The sequence below is a fragment of the Paralichthys olivaceus genome, chromosome 13 (assembly GCF_024713975.1).
Source record: "Paralichthys olivaceus isolate ysfri-2021 chromosome 13, ASM2471397v2, whole genome shotgun sequence".
Taxonomy (NCBI): Eukaryota; Metazoa; Chordata; class Actinopteri; order Pleuronectiformes; family Paralichthyidae; genus Paralichthys; species Paralichthys olivaceus.
The window spans coordinates 11,450,145-11,465,745 of NC_091105.1; the positions used below are offsets into that span (position 1 = coordinate 11,450,145).

Consider the following 15,601-nt stretch of genomic DNA (forward strand, 5'->3'; position numbering starts at 1 on the left):
GTTGAGCTCTGCAGCAGTGTGTCCTAATTGTGCATTTGCTTTGCTGCATGGCCATGTTTGTCTTTGATGCCATTTCACAGACAGCAGCCAGCCACTGTTTCAAAGCTCGGTGCTGTGTATGAGCATGAAGGAATGTCACTGTGTGTTTGTGAGGAGCTGCAGTTGGACAACAATACTGTCACTCGTCATTTTAATGCCTGTCCCTCCTCCTCCCACGTCCCCTCACTCCCCCCTCGTCTTACTGTGTGAAGTTGGTTAGATCTGGAATTATTGGTGGGATGTCGACTTTCTACTGGTCTGACTCTCATTAGTGTCTCTTACTTCTTTCATGCTCAAAATGTTTTGTGTGTCTCTGCACTTGTGCTGGCCCTTTCTTTTTTGTCATTCTGTCGGCCTGAGTTTCTGCTCATGAATTTTTTTGCTATAACTCCAACTTAGTGTCTCTGTGTTTGTGTGCCGTTTCTGTGCCAGACCCACCAGAGTTCAGCCCTCACCAGCCGACACACGTCCAGGTGGTGGAGGACGAAATGGCAGCCATTCCTCTGCTGGTCTCCGCTAACCCAGAGGAGGTCTCCTGTGTTTGGCTGCATCGCAAGGAGTTGCTGGTCAAAGGTGATCCAGGGCTGTGTGATGGTTCTATAAACCAGGTCCTAGTTGAGCTGAGCCAGCAAGTAAGCACTCAGCTCTGCCATTCAGGGTCTGAATAAAACATGGCAGGTTAGCCAGCATGGGACCCTGCCAAATGTGATTCTCATTATGGCTCTAATGTATGCAGTCTAAATGAGGATTGCTGTCTGCCTGAATACAACACAACGGTTCTAAACCTGGCTTCTCTTCCAGGCCGGTGTCATCAGGGCCCCGCAGCACCCACTCTCTTTCTCTGTTAACTCTGTAAGCTCCATCAAACGCCCGCGCCATAAGATGACTGTATCCTGAATGTAGAAAGCCACCTATTACATTCTGAGTGCTGCGGTACAGAAGGTGTCTCTAATGCAGCCTATTGTTGGCTTGATGTGGGAATCCAGCCAAGCCAATCAATAATGCAGGATTAGATGTCACTTAGAGACCAGTGGCCAGAGGACATGCGGTTGATGAGCATGTAATGAATACTTAATTTAACATCGGTTTGCATGTGTGTCCGTGTGTGTGTCTTTCCTTGTGGCTGTTTTTGTAAAGAGAGGAATCTGCGCTACCACTGGTCAGACGAGTATTCGCTGGAGATCAAGAATGTGACAAGGACAGATGCAGGAGTTTACACTGTCATGTGTGAAAATCAAGAGGGTCTCAACCAAACCTCCATCATGCTCGATGTTCAGTGTAAGATTCTGTACACAAAGAATGAAAGAGCAGACACACACATCTTTGTGCCCACACATGTCCTGATTTTGTCTGGTACTCTGCACTTCATGTCTAAGTAGGTATTCCATGTAAACAAAATAGATTTTATTATGATTGTCAATAACATTTTTACGACAAAGCAGTGAATACCCATACCTGTAGATTACCTTGAACTTGTGAAAGATAACATATTTTGCACCATGATTCCTTTTCTTTTCTCCTGTGTTTTTGTATTTACATTTGAAAGCTAGTATAGTATAGTATACAGCAGTTTCGAGGGAGTAAAGAAGCTATTCCAGATCACAGAAAATGAGAGAAATGGGAGAGAAAATATAGAAATGGTACCTTTTTATAATCATTACTTTTACTTGGCAGCAGTCCATTTATAATTCATGTTTTTCAGGTTCTAATATACCAGGTATACATTTAGGCCCTGTGGGTCAACTACATCATTTATCTCTGTTTAAGATTGTCTTCTTTTAAATGTTGAGAACGATCAAAGTTCTTTTTGCTAATAATTGGCTGATTTGTGCTTTGGATTTGATTCTGTAGCTTGCAAACAGAGTGTTTTTGAACATGTCTAAAGCTGTGAAGTAACACAACTGTCAGAGCATCCAAACACATTGACACACCCAGACAACAACATTGACTTTCAGCTCCTTCACAGTAAACATGCCTCATTCATTAGGCCTTCATGCAAGGCTGTGCACCTCCACTGTTGCCCGAGGCCCTGCCTGGAGCAGTAGGCCCACTGCCCCGATTCTGATGATTTAATAATGGAAGCGTTGAAAATGTAGGTCTGCCTGCTTTACCAAAGCCCATGGTACATGCCTAATGGATTTTGCTGCTCTGATATGACTGGACTTGACAGTTGTAGGTATTCATTATGCATGGAGGATTGTAGTAGCTTTTATGGGTGACGGTGTAGCCCACTTAACATTGTCGCTGTTGGTTAGCGGGCCAACAAGGGTGGATGCCACCCACCCGGAGGTCAGTGTCTCTCTTTTGTTTCCCACCACTGTTCTCCAAGTGTGAACACAGGTTTAGACAAGCAGGCACTAATGGCCTTATTGCTCTAAGTACATGGCACCCATGAGAAGTATTAAAAGCCTGTGAGGTAGAGGCGAACAAAGACAAGAGCAGGAGCCGTGCAGTCAGGGAGGAGAGATGATGATGGATAGATGGAGGGAGAGTGGAATCATGGGAGGGGGAATTGGTTAGCGTTTGTTAGCCCAGGGCCTTTGTGTGGGTCACATGGCCGATTCTCAGATTAGCTGCAAAAGCATCTGCAATGCCTCAACATATAGGAGGGTTAATGGCCTTGTATCTGAAACAGAGAGGCCAATTAAGATGTGGTTATGGAAACGTTCAAAGGGAAACGAGTATAAGAATAATTAAAGCAACGCTGCATGCCTGTTTAATGGTTTGGAGAATGACTTGCCCCAGGTTGGCATATTAACCTTTGGTCCTGCTTCAGCTCCATTCCCTTTTTCTTACTCTCAGATGCTCCGAGTGTAAAGGCAGAGAAAGAGCCAGTGTTTGTGAACATGGGGGAAACAGCCGACCTGATATGTGTGGCAGATGCCAACCCCATCACACCTGACATGTTCTCTTGGAAATGGCTGGTGAGAAACACAGAATGCAATCACCCCCTAGATTATATTTCCTTTATTTGTCTTCCTTTCTATTATTTTATCTCTTCTTACCATTTATCCACAGCCTTTTAAATGCATAGATGCACCAAATTTCAGTAACTCTAACTACCCCTCCTCCCCACCTCTTCCTGCTCTGCACTCAACCCAAATCCAGAAAAATAGCTTTGATTACTGCCCTGCGACAAAAGGGCACATTTGTCAATGTGACGTGGTCTCTGCATCTACTGATGCCTTCTCTGGTCTCACCCACCCTCTGGCAGTGCTGTGTCTCCCGCTCTCAACCTGTGCAGCCCTTCCTTTTCTCCTTCCCTGTGGCTCTTCAACCCGTGGCCTTATCCTTCTCTGTCGTCTGAGCCTGTTCCCCCGGTGCCCTTCCCATCCCCAATCTCGAGCCCTGATGGTTTCCGGCTCGGCTCTCCCTCACTGTCTACCTGTCTCACTCTCGAACAGCCGCCCAAAACTCAAGCCCTCACCCAGGAGGATGGGAGTGTAGTATTGAGGGATTGCTGCTGTCGTCTGCTTATTGCTGCTCACTCTGTCTTCCACAGGGAGAGGGGGAGGTGGAGATGGGAGAGGAGACCCAGGAAGACGAATCAGGCCTTCTGACCATCCATGATGTGACTCGGGCTCATGCTGGTATTTACCAGTGCACAGCCAATAATGGCATAGAACCCCCTGCCAGAGTAGATGTGCAGCTGGTAGTGCAATGTGAGTGTATTTGTTCTCAGTGTCTGAGAGGGACATACACATGTTTTTTGGATCAATTATTCCCTGTGTACATGGTTTCTCAATGAATAACCTCCAATGCTTATTTTGCCTTGTGTAGTCAAACCAGAGCTTCAGAAAGGATCCCAGTGGAGGAAGGTAGGGAGCAGAGGGGATGGCACCACGACAGCTGAGGTTGTGTGTCAGGCAGACGGCATTCCTCGTGTCGACTTCTCCTGGGAAAAAAATGGCTTACGCATGGACTTTACAAACCCAAGGTCTGAAAGCAGACATTATTCCAATCTTCTCCTGCATTAACTCCGCTGCTACTGTCAGCATTTGGTTACATATTGAGGAATCCTCACAATTACATTAGATTCTACCCTAATGTAATATATTCTTTTGCCATTTCGTGCTATTTCACCATTAAATCCAGATTTAGTGCATTTTATACTTTGCTTTTCACTATGCAAATACCTGTTTAATGCTTCTTTGATGTGTGAAATTGGGTGAACTAGTGCAATCTGCAGGACATCACAATCCCTGCTGTCACCCGCTCAGGATTTATCTCTTACTCTGCTTCTCTGTTTGCGTGTGTGTGTGTGTGCGTGCGTGCATGTGTGCACTGCAGGTATGAGGAGCGGACCGTGAGGGAGGGCTCCTTCCATACCAGCACAGTTCGAGTATTAAATGTGACTGCAGCTCATGACTATGCTGTCTTCAGCTGCACTGCTCACAACGCACTCGGGGAAGACAAGCTAGACATCCAGCTCGTCAGCACAAGTATTTAAACATGTACATGTGTGTTTGTTCATATGTGCGTTCATGTGTGAGCTTGTTTTATATCCTGGTGGGGACAAAAATTAGCTCTTCATGGTCAACAACTGCTTATAAAAGGGGGTTTGGATGAGTTAAATCCACATCGCTTTAGAAAAGCGTTATGAGGGCCATAGGCATGTGGGGACCATGAGTGTTATAAAAAAATTAATTAGTCTGTCCTTTATTCAGGGTGGAGGTTAGGGTCAGGGGTAAAGGCTCATTTATACTGCCTTTACATTCAAAGAGAGATATTTCCAATGATGTTGCTGTCACTTTCAAAATACTGTACTTCCATGAGTCCTATTTGCCTGCATGGTTGTTAAACAATATATCCACTAGAGAGCAGCGCAGAGTCAAGAGTTTCAACAATAACAACAACATGGTACTTAATTTCCCTTCGGGGATGAATAAAGTTATCTATCTATCTACTGCTTTGTTTTGTCTGTTTGGTCCAAATCTGGAAGCTTTCAGAATACCTACATTAGAGCCTCTCAACTGTTTACTGAAGAAAAATTAGCCTCTGGGCGAGTGGCTCATATATTGGGGCTTCTGTTGACAGTGGATATCAGCAAGCGTGCTTTTCGCGCATGCGTGCCAGTCCTTGGGTTTCAAAGGCTGTCTTTACAACCCCCCTTTGTCAATTTCCTGCAAAAACCTTGTCTATCGAAAATGCCAACATTTCATGAGCTACGAAAAAGAACTCTTTCTCAGCCTTGCTGCAAAGCAGTTTTTCAGATAATGTCTCGAATAGTTTATTTAGTTTCAGATCGAGGAAAATGTTCCTCATTTCATAAAAGAATGGTTAATCCTTATGTTGAATTCACAAGTGGAATTTTTTTTCAACTAAATTAAATGAATTCTATCTTTTAACTTTTCTCTAGTAATACTGAAAAAACTATGAAACTCTAATTCTGAAGTTGCACAAAGCTAAAGCAGCTTTCATAGTTTTGTCATCTGGATAGCATACATGTACATATACACATATAGACTATATGCCTCATTCTCTCTAAAAACCAGCCAGGAAACAGGGTCTACACTACCTTAAAGATACCTCATGGCTTTGTCTGTCTCTGCTATAGCTTCTGTGGCAAACAACATACGACGAAAGAAAAACACTCTGCTAGGCACTGTTTCTTAGTCACGTTTATTCATTGCTGTTTGCTGTGTAACATAAATTAAAATATAAAAACATTACTTCATCCGTGAGCTGGATGATGTATGCAGTGAAGACAACAACTCCCATGATCTCACTCTACTTCACGACGACATCAAACTAGGCTTTCTGTTATTGTTTTGAGAGACCCCTAGTGGCCATATTGTTACATATTGTACGTTAAAGGGGATTGTGGACAAAGTCAAAATGTTGATAAAGACCCAGATCAGTGGTGTTAATGAACTAAACAAATTGTGAAATTTGAATTTATATTGGTACTCACAAAGCTATGAGCCTGCTCAGTTTGTACAAATTGTATTGGCTATTTGTTTTTTAAGCGTTTTTTCCCCTAGTGGTCAAATATCACCTAGGGCAGCTTTAAATAAATGGCATTTATCACAGTCTGTGGTTAGGCAACCCGACACATTGGAATTATGCATATCACCTACTTGGCAGGAGAGAACTTTTTTTTTTCTTCGGTTCTAATTTTGTAGCATCTTAAAATAATTGTTCAAGGTTCAACATCCTGTTCCAGCTACATAACAATAGTGTGGGAGTACTGTAAAACATGCTGAATCCTGTAAACTGGAGGGAGTTGCTGCTCCAGAGTATCAGGCTTTTAAGGGACTGTATTCTTTTTCTCTATCTCTACCTTATCACAGAGCCTATAGCACCATGTCACTTCTCCCTCAGATAAATGCTGCAGTGATACGCTCTGCTCTCCCAGCATTTTTAGACCTCTCTGCCTGCAAGCTGCCAGTGTACCCATACACTGCCACCATTATCAACACAGCCCTGCTCCAAGCAAAGGCCCACAGCCATCATTGGACACGTTTAATGTTTACTATAAAAAACATAAAATACAATCCCATATTGGCCCTGTTTTCCCCAGTCAGTTTTTTTAGTGCAGTGAATATTCATAATTAATCTGACGCAGTGATAATAAATTTTATATGCTTCCTTATCATTTTAGAGCCCAAGAGGAAGAGAGAGGGGGTTTTTTTCTTTTTTTTTAGCACTGTGCTTTTTGGATTTGAGATCCAAATAAGGCTGACCTCCTTGCCCTGAAATCTTATGAGAGGAGCTGATAGTGGGAATTATTTACTCTGCAAACTGGGCAGCAGCCTGGAGCCATGAGACGAGCGGAGCAGCCCCATCTTATGTAGCCGCTCAACTATCTCTTCTCCTTCTCTCCTTGACTATCTCTCTCTCTGCCCCCGAAACCACTCGTCTTTTTTTTCCATGCTCCAAATGCAAAATAATCCATTTTAGCTTCACTAGCCCGACTGGAGCGGTGCCTTGTGTCAGACTGAAGGCCTGTTTAGTGTCTTTTGATCTTTGCTCACAATATTGATAATAATCAAGAGGCTTCATCCCTCATTGCACGATGTTGGATGGATAAATTGGACAAATCAGACGCTTCTATTCTGAAGGGGATCAGCCATAGCTTTGCCCATGTTTCCTGATAATCCGTATAGTGCATCGTACAGAAAAAAGCAGATGAGGAGGGAAAAAAATGCTGCTGTCAAAGGCAGCCTGTGGAATTAACTATGATTAAAATGAGATCATTTGTTAAAAAACAAATAGCCTTTGGAGAGTCATTGACAAGTTTCTACCACAGTGATCATATTTTCCCCCTGACTTAATTTTATTCACTTTTTTCATTATTTATCATCAGTAATTAAAGTCAAACTCCTTCATTAATTTTACTGCACCCAAAATGTTTTTGTTGCTAAAATTAGTTTCATTGTTCCACCCACAAATATCGATCAAATCAACTCTGAGGCAAATTATCATAATTGTCCTCTGCCACTTTTGTCTGATAAGAACTACAACGTCATCTTTCTGTGACAGTTCCTGTCTGTTTCATTTGAAGAGAACAGGATTGTGAAGGCACCCCTGGTGAAAAAAGTGACCAGTCAGATAAATCAGAAATAATCTTTCAAATAATTCTTCCTCCTCTTGTCTCTCCATCAAGAAGAACATCCGCTCACTTTCAGAAACATCATTTAAAACATCTCCAAAGCAGTGAGTGTGAAGCTGTAGGGGAGTCGCAGCCTGCTAGGCCAGCAGAGCCCCTGTGTGTCATTCCAACGACAGCGAATATAATCACCTGACTATCTCATGGCACACACCTCAATTCCTCAGCACCTAAAACCTTTTCAAACAGCGTCCCGTCGAGTGTCCACTCTGTCACAAAATCAAGATCACATTTTTCCTCTTTCCTTTTTTTTCCACCCTCCTCAAGGTCACCCAGATCCTCCCTCCTCATTTCGCCAAGTCACTGTTACCCACAACTCTGTCACTCTGGAGTGGATCCCTGGCTTCAATGGAGGCTTGCGGCAAAGATTTCGTGTAAGGTGAGATGTCAAGGAAAGATGTTGGTGAATGACTTAAACATGGTTTCTGCCAGGTCCTACAAATGTAAAATTTAATTACCTGAATTTAGGCCTAGAAAAGTCTTAAATATGCTAAAATGCCATGTGGTGGTTCTTAAATATGTTTAGATAGGTCTTAATTATGTTAATGTACATTTAACGCTTACAACTTTTTTGGCGGCATGCATAGTTTATAATCTGTGTGTTGTAGTTCTTTATTAATGATACAGAAATCAGCACGCTGTAATAAAACTACCAACAAGATAAACATGGAACTAGTAGCTAGCTCTACAAATACCTCAGTACACTCAGCTTGGCTTTTTGGATACCTGCTGTCTCTGTCTTTATCCATTTCCTCTACTTCTTCTATGTCACCTTTTCTTTAATTATGGAGAAGCATTAAAAAATCCTGGTACTCTGATCTTCCTTCATATCTGATGTACTTGGCATAGGTCTTTAATCAGATCCATTAAGGTCATAAAAAGTCTTAAACCCAACTTGTTAAAACCCTTTCACGAATATTCCCTGACAGTGTATCTTGGTCGACAGATACCGCTGGGATCAGTCCGTCAGTTTCCTGTACGTGGACGTCTTTCCTCCCAGAGCGACGACCTTCACTGTCACCGACCTGCAGGCGTCTACCACCTACAACTTCTCTGTCAATGCCCTCAATGCAATGGGGGAGAGTGGCTATGCTGACAACAATGCAGTACTGACCATCACCACCAAGGGTCAGTTTAGACTAACCCCCAGCCTGACTCTGAGAGGACTTTACTGTCCAGTATCAAATAGTTTAGAATAAATGTCTCATCTGCTTGTTGTGTTTAGAAGTGGTGGCTTGTAAGGTTTATTCATGTTTGTTCTGTCATCATAGCGAGGCCAGAAGTGGAGGAAATCCCAGCAGATGATGACTCAGTCTCACAGAGTAAGTCTTTTATCACAACTCTCTGAAGCAAGCTCTTAAGGTTAGCTGGAAATTGCTGTTTGCACAGCAGCTAGCTTCATTTGGCTAAATCATGTTAATGTATGCACCTCCAAGGCTATTAATGTTTGCTCTACCGGAGTAACGGTTGTCATGGCGCCCACCCATACTTTCTACCCGCTGCTAGGTTTAATCAATAAAGACAATTGAGGGAGTGGTTGGGTCTGTCTCACTTTGGTTTAATCTCCCAGAATTTCCATATTACTTTCATTCTAATGCATAGAGCTAATGTTTCTAATGTTTTTGTGAGCTATAGATGCAGGAGAGCTTCCAGTGTATTTGACCGTGGTCTTTACAGTGGTGTTTGGAGTCCTGCTGGTGTTGAACTCGCTGGGCTGCTTCTTTGGACACAGGTGGAAAAAGAGGCGAGGCCAGACAGGTAACCGTAACGACCTTGTTATCTATGGATTTCATCTTTCATCCTAGTGTTTCCCTGTCTTTATAATTTTCGGATTCTTCAACTACACTCTTGAGCGATTACTCTAAACCGCAATGCAACTGTCAGCGCAGTCTTTCACTCCCTCCTCATCTCTCCGTGTCCCTCTTTCCATCCATATATCCTGTCGCCTCTCCTTCTGCTCATCCTCTAAGCTTCCACCTCCTGCCACATTCATCCCTCAAAGCTTTCACTTCTCTATTTTGTCCACATCTTTTATCTCATTTGCTCGTTTTATGCCCTTATTCTACCTCTCATTCTGTCTCTTTCCACTTGTTCTTTAGTCTAACTTTTAACTTCTTCCTCTCAGTCGGTTATTTTTCATTCGTCACCTTCCTCTGCCCTCTGGTTTTTACAAAGATTTTTCACGACATACTTGTCTTTCGTTCACTCTTGCTCTCCATCATTTTTATTGCTCTGATCAATTTCGGTGCTTATGAGACGAGGCTGATGATCCTTTCTTTAAGTTCTCATTTCCCTACACCGCGTCTCTTTCCTCCTGTTTCTGTTCCTACTGTAGGGGGTGGAGGAGGGAGTGTATCGGATGGAAAGAAGAATGAGGAGGAGGAGTAAGTTAAAGCCCTGCGGTAGAAGTAATAGACACATCCAATCCACTCCACAGACTTAAGACTGAGACCTGATCCACTGGCTGACCCAGCTACTAAAACAGCCAGGCCAGCAAAACAACAAGCTTCTGTCAATATCCATTTATATTAGTGTCATCAAACTTGCACCACAATCCTGCAGTAAATGGGTGTAAATACCATGTGATACATTGTTATGAAGTACTTAATGTATGCAGGTAAAACATTTCACTGTGTGCCGCATCTCTGTTGCTTCATATTGAGGATTTATAGTTGAAATTAAATCAAATCAATGAATTTCAATTCAAATGGAATGGCAAAATATTTCCATGTAGGTCCAGTCAGTCAACTATGAACAACTCCAACAAGTATGAGAGCAGAGAAAAGCTCAACGCCGCAGCCCAGCGCACCCTCCTCATCGAGTCTGGATCAGAAACAGACAGCAACGTCTATGAGAGTTACGCAGCGGTAAGAATGGGACAAAAAGGCACCGACTGGGGTGAGGGAAAGAGAAAAAAGCAATTGGGAGAGTGAAGATTGAGTAAACAGAATGGTGGGAGGTTAGGCAGAGGGTAAGGGGATCTGGCAGAAGAGGAAGCTGAGAATTCAGCCATAACAAGGAAAATGGAAATATAAACTAATGAAACCTTTAGCTGTGCACAGAGTCGGAACATAGATCAATACTTCACAATTAGCATTCAAAATACGCATCGATCTCTGAGAAATTATCATTTTGTACTTTAAAAAGGCCAACGAGGATTTGAACCTTGAAGAAAGCCGATCAGCGAGGTGAAAGAAAGCAGACGGCGCTGTGCTGCTGTCAGGGTGGGGTATAATGAAACCTCACATCCCCACAGAGAAAGGTTTTCTCTCATCCCTGATTTAATGATTGTGAATGGGGCATGGACCAAACTTAAAAGTCAAAGTACACACAAAATACATTTTTCTCAAAGATAGTTTCTCTCATTATTTAATTAGTCATTTAATACTGTTAAAAATGGCGAGCATGTGTTTTGGCGGCACGTCGTGACCACGCCTCCAAATTACGTTATCAGCAAAGATGTCCGAGTTCATTTCTGAATAGGAAGAAGTGGAGACTCGTCCATCTTTATACAGAATCTATCCTCTGAATATTCTTAACTTCACTGTTTACCATTTTTATAGGGACTTTATCATCTGTCAAGTCTAAGTCCATTCTCCTTGATAGACTTGCTTTAAAGTCTATTCACCTCTATCATATTGGAGGAGAGGCAGAAATTCATCCCTCGTACCTCAGAGATATTTATCTAAAGCAAGGCAAATACAATCAAACCTATCTGTATGGTTCTACACGTTTAGAGGCGAGTCAGAGAGTAATTTGGGTGAACAGACCCTCCAGTAATTCACTGCAACCCCCTCTGCTCTGGAGTAATACGTGGAATTGTTGTTTACCTGAAGTTCAGTGAGGTTAAAGCTGATCTGATGCTATCTCCTCCTTTGCAATCATTTCAGGAAAGTTCCCACTTTTATTATTACCCCACCGTTGACTACATGCCAGCTCTCAGTCCGCACCCTGAGGAAACACAAAGGCACGGTGAGACACAAATACACTTAAGAGCAAACAAAGCAACAGTAAACACTTTATGTCTAAACTTTAGTCACTAAGGAAATGCGTCTTCCATTCAAAGTGTTTCTCCCTGTTGCTCTCCAAGAGGCCGCCCACCACCCCGTGTATGAAGATGTAAGAGACAGGGGTCTGTACCAGGAGATCACGGCGTCCTCTGCTCCTTCCTCATTCAACAACAGATTGCCTCATCAGTGGAACAATTGGAGATCATCAACAGACCATCAAGTCAGTAAACAAAGCTTCAGCTTATTTAATTTATGATTTACATTGTCAAGATCACACTCATGTAAACTTCAGTTACTGAGATGTTTTCTGTCTCTTAGCAGGGTGCTGAGAGAGCCAGGGATTCTGCAGATGTTCAACAACTGCAGCAAGTTTCTGATGTTCCCTTTGAACTGCGAGGCGAGTTGGTCTAGAGAGAGCAGGTCGGAGCAAACAAATACACCTTGACACACTCGAGACCCCGTGGTAGTCATCAAGTACGGTGATGCAGAGCAGATATTCAGCACAATGTGATTTATTTTATCCTTTTTAGTCAGCGTCTCGAGAGTGACCTTGCCTGAACCTGTGCATAGACCATAACAGAGGGAGAGAGGTTTGATGTGACAATGTCAGAAATTTCACAATGACTTTATGAACACTGAATGTTTTCCTCAGAGGTTTGAGTTCAGCTTTATTAAAGTATGGCAAACTGAACAGACTGAAAAGAAGCAAGGTAGAATGGCAGCATGATTTGAAAAAGAAAAAAAAAGATTTGAAAGTCTCAAATACGTCACACTATCCAGCTCATTTCCTCCTCCATCTCCTGCTTCCTGGACCTTGATCTGTTGTTTCTCCTTTACCCTCTTTTTGGAGCCAAGTGCTCGTCATTACCCACAGCCCTCCCCCTCCCTGTTTGGCCTGCAGTTAGACATGAATCAGTTTTAGTCAGAAGAACATCACTGAGGCAGAAGCGGCGCATCGTGCAGCTCACAAAGCAAACCAAGCAAATATCATCATTTTTAAACCATCCCAACATTTTTCAACGTGCACCCACACGAGAACCTGACAACATCGCCCGTCCGTCCCCCTCGTGTGATACAAAGTTTCGGATCTCACGGTTAGTCCTTGGGAATCCTGACAACAGGATTGTACTGAGTGGTATTTAGCATGGTAATGTCTTCAGAAGGTAAAGCCATATCTCGGGCCACACTCTAATCCTGTTTTCTCTCAAATTGAAGTTCAGTTCGCAACATCAGCGAGAGAGAGGGAAACCATAGAGAGAATTTGTCTCAGTGGCTGTGGGCAGTCAGAGAGAGATAGAGGCAGGATGAGAGGGTTAGGCTAAGCTGCAGCTATGGTTACGGCTACAAAAACAAAATCTACTCTTCTTCGGTTTCAAGTAAAAAAAAGGGCAACAATGATTATCTCTATTGGTTAAAAACCAAAGTTGATTAACGCAAGACTGCAAATTGAAAACGATAAATTAAAAAAGCAAAAATGAAATCTAAGATTGGTCCTCGAGGCCGGAGGGTCCTGCAGTATTTTAGCTGTTCCTCATCAGATATCTCAGATGTTGTTCCTCTTCAAGTTTGGAGGTTACTGCCCCGATGTTGCTGCCGCTTTGGATCACTACATCTATCGCAATTGCATTTTTCGACCACCACGATTTCCTGTTGGTAATCCTTCCCCATTTTATCTGTCTATATCTGGTCGTCCCACAGGATTTGAGTTCATTCTGTCTATCATTCTTCCTGATGTACAACTGGATCTTTGTTTCATCCTGGACAGTGGCTCTGACGCTCACTCGTTCTTTACAGTCTCAGGGTGCTGGACTTAGGATGAAACCCTACACAGGATATACAGTGTATACATTGACACCAGCTGGAGAACACTCAGAGTACTGTAGTTCTACCTGTGTTATTTTAATAGGGTTTGTGTTCTCTGTGTTTTTGTGTAACTTCATCTTTTAGTGTCCAGAGATCAGAAACTTCCTCAATGTTTCCTTGGTCCTTTTAGCTTCCTGCTTCATTATTGGGTTCTTATTGCACACTGTTACGCACACGCCCTGCTTCTGCTTCCAGCTTCTGCTTTATCCTCCAGCACAACATTGGAGTCATGAGTACACACATGCACTCTTTACACTCAACACATACAACATTTTGTTCAATAAGAACCCGCTTCTTTTCTTATTGTGTCATTACTGCTATGGAAATATTTAATTACTTTGTGTGAGAGATGGCATTAAATCCTGATGAAGTTGTTAGGTCCACACATTTGTCTAACCTACAAAATTCTGTTTCCTCAATGGGGCCTGACTGCCTGGAGATAAATCTCAATGTTTCACTAGGCTGCGTTCTCTCAATTACACTCACTATTCTCCATCATGAGCTGTCAAGGTGTGTTTGTCTCATTACTGAGCAATTGTTTAAGTTCCTGTCAAGCCGACTGCTGCGTTCATACCAAAGACTGCTCATGATGCATCGTCTCGGATCAGGCGGGAGAGGTAATCTGCTAAACTGAAGGCTTGACAGCTCAATACTGTATGACAACTTCTATTTTTCCTCATCTGTGTCATGAACATCTTGTGTTAATATGTTGTGTTCATAAGAACCTGAAGGAAGCTCAAACACAGTGGCTGCATGAGTGTGCAATCACGTCAAAGAGAAACAAATGAGACTTTAATAACCTCAGCTCAGTTTCACTCCTCTCCTGGATGTTTTTTTTTAAAAACAGATACGAGATTGACTAATATCACTTTAACAGGTTGTGCTACCAGTGGGGAGCTAACTCAAACTTAACTCGAATATCTGCGAACCGCTGTCATTGCTCTCGTTTTTCAGGTTTTTGTGTTTTAAAGTTTTGAAATCAGTTTTGAAATGATTTTACTGCCAGTTATTATGACTTATGTCCTGTTTTTTGCACTGAGGATGTGTCTTGCCCTTCAGTGTGGAAGAAAGACTGTTACAGAATAATTAACAGCAGTCAATGAAAAATAAGTGGGAGGCAAGAATGCTATGATTCTTTGGGTGACGTTACTCTCCTGGTTTAAAGCTAAATTCCTTTGTATTTGTTTTTATTTTTCAAGCCCTGCTCTAACCTGGATGTATCTTTTATATTTACTATTGAAAAACTCCACTGCATGCCTGAATTATATTTCCAAATGTTTATCTATCTATATATAAATGTAAACCTGTATCCATGCACAAAATAATTACATTGCCAAAATAAATGGTGTTGACTTGTAAGTTGCCCGGCCAGAATATTGCATGTTCTCATGTCTGTGTTCTCGTGTCTGTGTGGGTATTCTCCAGACACTCATGTAGATTGTGGTTTGGTTAATCAGAGATTGAAATTGACTGTAGGTGTGAATATAAGAGAAACCGGTTGAGATAGTGATCAAAGGAAAAACAGATAAAAGTACAGATGTATGAAATGATATCTATAAATAGATTGTTGTGGCTCTAATCATTTCAGTGTTTAAACAGATTGTGATCGGTCACTAATTACTTCTGTCTGGGTACATTTCGGGTACATCATGTTGCAGGAATGTGATTTAAATGAGTCACCTCATTTTTTGTGTCTGAGACAATTCCAGTACAGAGGGTCAGGATGTAAGCAAACTATTTAAGATGTTTATTATAAAGTGTTGAATATTTGTTCAGAGAAAATTACTCGGGGACAAGCTGACTCAAAAGCGTCCTCGGCACTCTAGACAAAGACTGTCCTCTGAGAATGTGGATGAATTGCAGGCTTTGTCTGCTGTAACAGTCGTGGTTTGTGTTTCTCTGTGTGGTCATGCTGTTGTTTCACACACACACTCACACACAAACCAATCCTGCAGCCTTGAAGCCATAATTGAAAAAAATAAAACAAAAACCTAGATTTAACAGGTTGGTTATGTCGCCGAGTAACTGCACTACACCGCGGTGATGTGTCATGGAGTTAGGTGCGTTTCTTAAAAAG

General features: G+C 42.3%; 1 protein-coding gene across 13 annotated transcripts in view; it reads left to right on the forward strand.

Annotated features, from left to right (window-relative positions):
• Positions 1-14,883, forward strand: part of nphs1 (NPHS1 adhesion molecule, nephrin) — a 63,408-nt gene extending 48,525 nt beyond the window's left edge. For 9 of the 13 annotated variants that reach the window (XM_069537918.1, XM_069537919.1, XM_069537917.1 and 6 more), the window contains 15 exons: positions 472-612; positions 1,177-1,317; positions 2,842-2,963; positions 3,542-3,701; positions 3,820-3,976; positions 4,330-4,481; positions 7,919-8,030; positions 8,598-8,779; positions 8,923-8,973; positions 9,287-9,409; positions 9,987-10,035; positions 10,386-10,518; positions 11,542-11,623; positions 11,718-11,881; positions 11,980-14,883. In XM_069537918.1, coding sequence (XP_069394019.1) covers positions 472-612; positions 1,177-1,317; positions 2,842-2,963; positions 3,542-3,701; positions 3,820-3,976; positions 4,330-4,481; positions 7,919-8,030; positions 8,598-8,779; positions 8,923-8,973; positions 9,287-9,409; positions 9,987-10,035; positions 10,386-10,518; positions 11,542-11,623; positions 11,718-11,881; positions 11,980-12,072 — 1,862 coding nt within the window. In that variant the 3' untranslated portion in view covers positions 12,073-14,883. Of the gene's footprint in view, positions 1-471; positions 613-1,176; positions 1,318-2,841; positions 2,964-3,541; positions 3,702-3,819; positions 3,977-4,329; positions 4,482-7,918; positions 8,031-8,597; positions 8,780-8,922; positions 8,974-9,286; positions 9,410-9,986; positions 10,036-10,385; positions 10,519-11,541; positions 11,624-11,717; positions 11,882-11,979 lie in introns of those variants that run through there. The other 4 variants (XM_069537921.1, XM_069537923.1, XM_069537924.1 and 1 more) reach the window with 4 other exon arrangements.
• The last annotated feature ends 718 nt before the right edge of the window (positions 14,884-15,601 follow it).